At 34.5% G+C, this 9,528-nt stretch overlaps 2 protein-coding genes across 3 annotated transcripts in view; one reads left to right on the top strand and one right to left on the bottom strand.

The window, feature by feature from the left end:
• LOC117118644 (protein rtoA-like) overlaps nucleotides 1-2,070 on the top strand; it is a 3,171-nt gene extending 1,101 nt beyond the window's left edge. For both annotated transcript variants that reach the window (XM_033263302.1, XM_033263303.1), the window contains exon 2: nucleotides 750-2,070. In XM_033263302.1, coding sequence (XP_033119193.1) covers nucleotides 750-1,667 — 918 coding nt within the window. In that variant the 3' untranslated portion in view covers nucleotides 1,668-2,070. The remainder of the gene's footprint in view (nucleotides 1-749) is intronic.
• A 489-nt stretch (nucleotides 2,071-2,559) lies between these two features.
• The window catches only part of LOC117118655 (kynurenine--oxoglutarate transaminase 3-like), a gene marked incomplete in the record, with an annotated part of 9,257 nt that continues 2,288 nt past the window's right edge, over nucleotides 2,560-9,528 (bottom strand). Inside the window, 9 exon segments of the mRNA XM_033263319.1 lie at nucleotides 2,560-3,704; nucleotides 4,737-4,823; nucleotides 5,713-5,783; nucleotides 6,489-6,675; nucleotides 7,263-7,352; nucleotides 7,529-7,605; nucleotides 7,688-7,808; nucleotides 8,142-8,258; nucleotides 9,251-9,337. Of these exon segments, the coding sequence (XP_033119210.1) occupies nucleotides 3,654-3,704; nucleotides 4,737-4,823; nucleotides 5,713-5,783; nucleotides 6,489-6,675; nucleotides 7,263-7,352; nucleotides 7,529-7,605; nucleotides 7,688-7,808; nucleotides 8,142-8,258; nucleotides 9,251-9,337 (888 nt within the window).

Genomic DNA, 9,528 nt, shown 5'->3' on the forward strand with positions numbered 1-9,528 from the left:
TAAACGCCACTCTTTCAAATATAATCCTAAAAAAATATCTGGTAGGCCTGTCAGAGTATGGCAGGTAAGCCTTCTCCTAGTCAGTCATAATTGCTGTACAAAAGCTGAATTTGTAATTTTATCTATTTACTGTAAACCAGAATGCCTTAATTCAATTTAATTATTTTAGTTATTATTTATTTATTATTTATAATATTTTAGTGATATACTTTTAATATATATAGTTTGTTTTACTTTTTATATAATTTTAACTGGTGGCCATGGCTAAGAGTTTGATTGTAAACGTATTTTGACCTCCTTCACACTTATTCTGTAATGTATTAATAATTATTTTATTTTACTATTGTTAAGATTTTTATGTATGTTTTGAGGAGAAAATGAAGATATACTGCACAACATTATTAATAATAATATATGGCATTTATATAATATAGTCTTTAATTTATTGTCTTTTATTTAAGAAATTAGCTTTCAAATATAAGAATACGAGTACAATTATTGTGCTCCCCAAATTACTTTCAAAATAGGCCTACTAATCTATTATTTCCTATATTCTTTTGGCAACATATTAATGAGTTTTGTGGTACAATGAATTTAAATCATCAAAACTATTTTCTTTGATTTGTTATTTATTAAAATTTTATATTTTTTAATTATGTTTTATATATGTTTGGTTGGCAAACTGTATAGGCCTATTAAGTTCAATTTCGTACAACATTAATGCGCTTGATTTTTTTTTATTTGCATAGGGATTTTGGGGTGGCCGCCGTGGAAAAAAGAGTAACGCCAAAGGTACACTTCGAGGCAGCCACGTAATCCGTCATCCTGTAATTTCATTGAACTATCACAATGATATCCCCACGGATCCCATCAAAATCGAAAGAAACCCTTTTCGTCCCTCATCACATCGTTCGTTCTTTAAGATTCATGACGGCATTTCTGGAGAGAATGGAAAGAAGGAAGTTACACGACTACTAGTAAACGAACTACTTCATGGAAGCAGTAACTCTGAATCAAGCAGCAGTGGCAGTGGTAGCTCTATCTCTGGTAGAAGCAGTGGCGAAAGTGGCTCCTCAGAGAGTAACAGCAGTGGATCATCATCCAAAGGAGGTAGCGAGAGCAGTAGTTCTTTCTCAGGTTCATCCTCCAATGGAGGCAGCAACAGTGGCAGATCTGGTTCATTCAGACATAGAGGTAGTGAAAGCCGTGGCTCTTCTGGTTCATCCTCTGAAGGAAGTAGTGAGAGCTTCAGTGCTTCTTCCTCTGATAGAGACAGTGACGAAAGTGGATCCTTTGATACAAATAATTACAATAGTGGTTCAACTTTTGAGGAAGAGAATGGGAGCAGTGGTTCCTTTTCCAGAAGAGGTAGCTCTAGTGAAGACAATGGCTCTTCTGACACAAGCAGTAAAGGCAGCGGATCATTTTTAGATGGAAGTAGCGAGAGTAGCGATTCCTTCTCTGTGGGAAGTCGCAACAGTGGCCGTAGAGGTAGGCACAGAGATGATCATGGCTCCTCTGATGCAGACAGTAAAGGCAGTGGTTCATCCTCTGAGGGAGGTAGTGACAGTAGCAGTTCTAGTGGCGGAAGCTCCGGAAGTTCTTCCAGTAATTCCAGGCATGTAAAAAAAGACATAACAAACCTTCTGGATCACCTTCAGCTCTAAACAAGTAACATACGACACCATGTTACATATTATTTGTTTTATAATCTGCAGCACAATGCACTTAATGCATAAGTGTGCACGATATATACACCGTAAGTGTTATAATCGTCTAAGAAACTTTTGATGTAATCAAGTAATTTTAGGAAACTACGGGCTTTTAAATGTATTTGTTAGAAATAGGAAACAATTAAAGTAATAACATAAATTGTTTGATTTAAATCTGCAGCACAATGTACTTAATGCATCAGCATACCATACACTGTAAGTTATAATATTACAATCGCCTGAGAAGGTTTTGATGTAATCAAATAATTTTAGGCAATTAAAGGCCTAACAGTAATTGTATTTGTTATAAAATTAATTTCAATTTCAATTATGATTGGAAATAAATATATGAAGTGCATAGTAAGAGTGCAGCCTACCTGTGTTTGTATATTAATGTGAGCAGTGGCGAAACAAGTGTGGGGGGGGGGGGGTTGATCTCTTTAGTCGCCAGGCTGGCACCAATATCCTCCCAGACCCTCACCAGGGTTTAACCACACCACAAGACCATGCTGGTTTTTCAGACAGCTTTTACTGTAGCTCTCCAGCTCCCGCCTTCTGGGTTGATAAGTTTTTGAGCTGGAGTGCCCTACTATTATCAACCTTAGCAAACTTAGGTAACATTGTAAAATTTGATGCTTGTACAGTTTATTTGATCAACTTTTTCTAATAGTTAATTGTCAATGAAAATGTTTGGTTTCCAAATGTATATTTTAGAGCCACCACTTGTTGTAAGCATTATTGATGTTGATTTAACAATACAAAGAACATTTAAAATCACAAAAAAAATTACTAAATCTATCTCAACATTATGACACCATTTTAAAAGGAAAACAAACAGAGCCTCATGCTTTTGTTTATACTTATATATTTGTGCATTCAGATTATATCCAATCTCTCGCACTATATTGCAATCAGATTTTACAGAAGTTTGGAATCAAGAAACAACATAAAAATTAAATATGTTTAAAAGCAACTGTAGGTGATACTAAACCCATGATCATCTGTCAAATCCCCTAAAAGTTCAAAATTTTACCACATCATTAAGCATGACGTGAAACACTAAAGCAGCGAACACATTATGTCATGCGATAAGTCACTAATTATAATTGAATATTTTTTGTGCTAATGGAAAATAATTTTGTGCCATGAATCACCATAAAAAAAATATAATAGGCTCTATATTTTCTGTTGCTGTTGTGTGCCACTGTCACACTCTTAATAAATAAATAATTTTTACAATTCCTAACCTCCACATCTTTTTTAAATTTGACACATCCTGGTTCTCTACAACAATCACCTCCCCCACCCAACCATTGATTTATTAATTTTGGTACTTAGCTATAACTCATCAATGAAATAAGTCAGTAAATAGATCAAAGCCAGTAAAGTATGGGTTACTAATTATGATTATGGAGTTTAGAATAGTACAGGATTGGGTTTTATTTACCATTATTAAATGTTGTTGGATGGAATGCAACTCCAATAGGTTTTAAATGGCATTTACAGTAGTTAACTTCAGACAAAATTGAAAAAATCCTATAAATCAAGTAGCATAGTTAAATCTATAGTGAAAATTTACCACAAGATAATAACAATCTACAGTTATTTAAATAGGTCTTTCGCATTTACTTAACTATCAAAGGTTTTTCAATTAGAAAGGCAAGTGCATCATCAAAATGGCTAAACAAAAAGTAAAATATTAGTTTAAACAAATAAAATCCAAATATCTAAATTATCAATAAAACCCTTTCCCATTTGTGATGGTAAAATATATACAGTAGTTTTTAAAAACCTAACACACCTAATAAATATGACTTTCCATATTCTTGAAATTTCTGTTTCATGTGTGTTTGTATCATGGATGAATAATTTAATTTCATATAGGCCTACTATACTGAAGTTCCATAATCATTGCAAAAATTTCAACAATATTCGTCTCTTCTACTTCAAAGTCTGCAAAAGCTTTAATCCTTTATCCAGTGTACTATCCTCCTGCAAGGAATAACATAATGAAGTAAACATTATATGCATTTCATACATTATTTATAATTTATTTATTGAGCCTGTTGACAGAGCTAGCCAGCATAGCTGATAAATTTGGGCCTCGACCAAAATGAATGAAGCAAATAATAATTGTAAAAAACAGTATTTAAATTGTTAATATTCAAAAATAATGGAAGTAAGGGCACAGACAGGTAGACGTTTGATGCAGTACAGATTTGCATCCACACAGGTAACTCACAAAGGATAAATCACCCCATCTTTATGTTGTCCACTGCGTGGATGAGGGCTGAGTTGGTTGAGCTTCTGTTGCTTCTGCACTTCAGATTTAGTTAACTTTTTCACTTATGGTAGCTCCCAGGGAGGAGTATGTGGCGCAGCGTATAAGGTGTCGGACTTCTGATTGTGAGATTGAGAGTTTGAGGCCGGCGCTCGTCGCACTGCTTGTGTCCTTGGGCAAGACACTTTAATTACGTTTGCCTCTCTTTACCCAGGAGTATAAATGGGAGGGTCATGCTGTTAACCTGCTTGTTGGTGACCCTGCTACGACTTTTCCAGTCAAATTAGTAACAGCAACTAGATATCAATTCATATCACACGAAAGAATGAACGAACTCCCAACTAATACTATTTATGAATTTAAATCACCTTGTATTTAAATTTATTATTGAAGTACCTAGTAATGAAATGGTATTTAGCCAATTGTATATTTATTTATTTTTATATTCAACAAATTGTCCAAGAGAAAACCATGGGCCAAGGGCCGAACACAAAATTAGGAACCTCTTGATATAAAACAATATAAAATATGTAAAATGAGAAGAGTAAAACCATGGTTAAGATTTACAATACTTTAAAAATAACTTAAAAAAAATAAAAATTAAATTCATCTCATATCGCTAAAATCTTTAAGATGTGCTGTTATTAATTTTTTGTACATTTTTTTTTATCATTATATAAACTCCTCAGGCTGTCAGGAAGAGAGTTCCAAGATTGGATTAAATGAGTGAAAGCTATACATACCTTAATGAAACATATTCTAATATATTTTTCACCAATATATTTATGGTCATCACTGAAAAATGCACTTGGAGGGATTGTTGCCACGCCCTACAAAAACAATAAACAGTAAAAGGATTCACAATACAGAAAATAATGAAACAACAGAAAATTATCACATATGCTATCACACATTTTCATGCTGGAAAAAAATCATATATATAGAGATTAGATAGTTACAAAAACATCTAGATTTGATAAGTTTCAACATTGGAAAGTTTGACATGAACTTTCAATCTGAACTTCTGGGTAAACTTTGACTGAGAAATAAATGTTAATAAAGTAACTCATTCATTTGAAATAGCATTATTTGACATCAGGGGCGGATTGCTATAAGCGGTCTTTAGACGGTCTTAACGCTTAGCCAGCTATAATCATGACGTCACTACTGGTCCACGATTATAGACCATCCATTGCTATACCGAGGTCTAACCAATTAGCCGTCTTAAATTTTAAAGCCTACTTGGAGGATGCTTAAAATGGTCTTAAATCATTTTCATCATGGCGTTACAGGTACTAGACAGGCCTAGACTGAGAATCCAACAAAGAATATTCCACAAGCGTCTCAGCATCTGTCAAAAGTGGTCTGTGTTTATTTACGTTCATTTTGATACATGTGCATGTGTCGCGCAAGCGTGACGTATGTGTTAAAAGCACCCTCAATTTTATGTTACCAGGAAGTGCTTCTTTGTGTTTCAATACTCAAAGCGGTTTAAGCAAAGATTTTTTTATAGCAATGGTCTTAGCGGAGTGACTTTAGTTCTAAGTGATAAAGCAAGCTTTATTAGAGGAGTTAAGCTACCAATTAAGACCGTTCTATAGCAATCCGCTCCAGGAAAAAAATACAAGTTGCTGCACTTAAAACCCTTCTTATACTGCCTTTTGATTCAATATATTTTTTTATATGTTTTTCATATGTTTAATGTAGAAAAGTACATACCACAGTCCTAGTGAGCCAACGAACAAATTTATAATCCTTTGGAGATGATGTTCCATCTTCAAAATCACCTTCTATAAAGATAAACATTTTTTTTTTTTACTGAAACTATTAAATTGCAAAATGAAAGAGAATAGTTTATATGTGACAAAGACCAGCCAAACCAGTCACTCATCACAAAAATCGATTTTTAGTTATTAATACAGAGTTAACCAGCAAAATGAGAGCTACAAAATGGTAAAAGAATCATTTAAATCCGACATTTCGTTATGAAGTTACAAGCACTTAAACATACAGCTGTTTAAAGAACAATATTTGAGAAATCAGCCTTCAAAGTTTTCGATTTCAGACATTTCTTAGGTAGAAACCATCACCAAATTTTTAAAAATTGTTGTTTTAACATTAAAAATGAGGGAAAAAACAACATAGCATGACATTATACATATATAAAGGTTAGTTTAGTGTAATAAAATAGATTTCAAAAATTTTGATATTCTAGCATGTTTTGGCCATTATCTCCAAAGCAGGATGTGAGATGAGTGACTGGTTTGGCTGGTCTTTGCCACATATATTAATATTATATATTTTATTTTAAATCATATTTCAAGAGAGTAAGCAATCCAGTAGTATCAATGAATGTCAAAGGCCGCCAATGGCAAAGATGTTTGTAATAAACAATACCATTATCATAATTACTGACATTTGATAAAGTGTCTTTTGATTACATTTTTTGCTATATAAGGACTGCCATTCCAAAACTATCATAAAATAATCCTTACCGATCTTGGATATGTCAGCAATGACAAAATAGCCTCCATCCGGTACAATTGGCTCCAATCCTATATCCTTCAAAACTCTGCATACTTTGTTGCGTTTTTCTTCTAGCTCTTCAGCTAGCGATGATAAATAGCAATCTGGTTGATTGAGTCTAGCAAACTCTGTTTCTAAACCAATAGCTACTGCCTCCTTCATTATGAAAAGTCAATTTTATATTAAATTAGTTTGTATACAAGATACAGGATACAGTATTATTGTGTTCCAAGAAAAGAAATTTTTCATTTGAAGACTCTAAAAACTGTAACAGTAAATGTTGACTTTTCATTTCAAGATAATGCTCTTTGAAATTGTATTGTGACAAATACAATTAGGAAAGGGCGCTCTTTATTGGGAACTGCTGGGGACCTCCTGTGGGCACCAGCATGCTTATCATGTCCATGTACCGTGGTGCAACGTATTTAGAGTAAATTACGATTTAGAATACATACTGAAAATACAATTCTTCCAGTATTTACATTTGATGCATTTGATGCTGCTTAAGTATCCCCCACCGGAAGCCACCAGCTATAGTGTTTGCAGAGGAAGAATAATCACCGTACACTGATCGGTCTCTAGACAGATAAAAGTGTATAAAATACTAACTTTAACTCCCTAAAGAAAAGAATAGTATAAATTTCATAGTTTGGCTCATAAAGGTTGTCCAGACCCCTTTGGATTTGGAGGTCATTCCAATGCCCCAAACCCTACTATTATCCTGTATACATTCCCTTTATTACCTGTAGTGGTGTTGGACAGCAATATATGGAGTGCTGGTGTACCACACGTAATCCATTGATTAAGTTCTCCGGACCAATACTCCATCCAAGCTGTATAAATCAATAATAAATATTATATTATTCTTAGCCCTCTATAAAGGCTTAATTTTTGTTTACGTTCATTGAGAATTAGAAAGACAAGTTCACCAGCAAAGCAATACAGGAATAAAATATAAATTTCTCAACAGCATAGTGAAGTGGCTAAAATACTGAAGCTATTTTCTTACCTTCCAACCTGTAGCACTAAATGTCTTTCCTGCACTTCCTACGGTAATTGTTCGCTCCCACATTCCTGGGTAAGTGGCTAAAAAATAGGAAATATATATATTTGGATCTATTTCTCTTATTTGAATCAACAAAAACTCAATTATAGGTATGATATTTACCGATTCTTTCATGTTTGTTTCCAGTGTATATCATCCATTCATAGACTTCATCACTGAGACAGATCACATCATGTTTCTTACACAATTCAGCAATCATTGTTAACTCATCCTTTGTAAAAACCTGTAAAAGAAGGATAAAATATAAATTTTTTTTTTTAATCTGATTAATTTCATACGTAATTAAATTCAATTTTTACTGTCACATTCAACAGGAAGTACACTCGTTGATAATAACAATGACAATAATCAGGGGGTCCGTGGTCAGTAAATGATGGTAATCAAAATAAAACTACAACTAAATGATTATTAATGTTATCATAAGCGACAAGAATACAGTACCTCCCACAAGACTCTTAACCCTACCAACTCACCCACACACAAACCTTCATATACACCTACATACATACGCCATATATACACACATGTATTCAAGATGGCTATATTTGATCATTACCTTGCCTAGTGGATTGTTGGGGTTATTTACAATAATCATTTTAGTCTTGTCGTTGAACATAGCATCTAGTTCTTTAGGGTCCAGAACCCAGTCTTTTGTGCTTGTAGCATTTTCTTTCTAAGTAGGAAGCAAAAAATATAAAAACACAATCAGGCATTCCATACATTTCTCTACCAAATATCGTAAATGCACACCAACATTCTTTTGTGAAGAGCCCTACTCAAACAGTGATTAAGTTCACTTTTGGGGTGTTCTGTCTCATATATGTTTGTGCTTGTTCTTTGCTGTTTCTTTTATTGTCAATTTTAATATTTTGAGACAAATAAATGAAATGAAATGAAATGGAACATACAAATAAATTGACACAATGCACTTTATATACATTTTAAAATCTAGATTGTGACTCTACCCTATCACTGTGTTAACCATGAACAACACTGAAATGAGTACAAGACTTGAATTAAATAATATATTTCATAGGTTTCACTACAAACATTACAGAAATTACTGTGTTATTCTGGTGTTTAAGCCCTCAACACTTTTCCATTGTGGGCCAAAACAAAATTGATGTCGGGCAGCATGTGGTCTGCGGGCCCCACTTTGCCCACCTGTAGACTACAATATAACCTCTCAAAGACTTTGAACTACCGTAGGTAACGGAATGAGGACTGGACCTGGGAAAAGGAACTGTGCGACAGCGGGGGGAGGGGGCAGGGTGGGCATTTGTCCCCCTGTCGGACAGGCCTGGACCCCCCAGTTTTTATTCTGGGCCGTCGACTGAAGCCTTGTTGACCCCTTGGCTCGGACCCCTTGTCGTCAAATTTCTGCCGCCACCGCTGGTTTCTGTATGATCAGTGGGTTATTTAGAGTCCTGAGATTAAAGGGTGATGGGGATGCGAAGGTGGAGTTGGGGCCCAATGATTAGGTAAGGGGAGCAAGCTCGCAAAATATGGTGATTAGATGAGAATTTTAACTACTTGAGATTTTTGGGGGTGACTGGTGAAATTATGCCCTAATATATTTTTGGGGGAATGCACCTCACCCCACACCCCCTAGATAAGCCACAGTGTATGATGCACTATACAAGACCAACACAAAGTGATACTTACTGGTTTCAGAGGAATATACTTTGGCACTGCACCAGCCAATAACACCATTGGTTGATAGCAATCAAAGAATGGCTCAATGATGATAACCTATATACAAGGACATAATATGCTAATAAAAATTAACTGATCGAAATATATTTATTTTAAATGTCAAACTTTATGTTCTGTGCTTTACAATTCATGGGCAATCATTATCATGCTGCAGCTATATGAAACCTCTCTTACTTTATTTGTCTCCCACATTGCATGTGGTCTCAAATTGCAGGAAAACGGTGCGG

The sequence above is a fragment of the Anneissia japonica genome, unplaced genomic scaffold (genome assembly GCF_011630105.1).
Source record: "Anneissia japonica isolate Jap-2015-1 unplaced genomic scaffold, ASM1163010v1 scaffold376_len1572418_cov194, whole genome shotgun sequence".
In the NCBI taxonomy this organism is placed as follows: Eukaryota; Metazoa; Echinodermata; class Crinoidea; order Comatulida; family Comatulidae; genus Anneissia; species Anneissia japonica.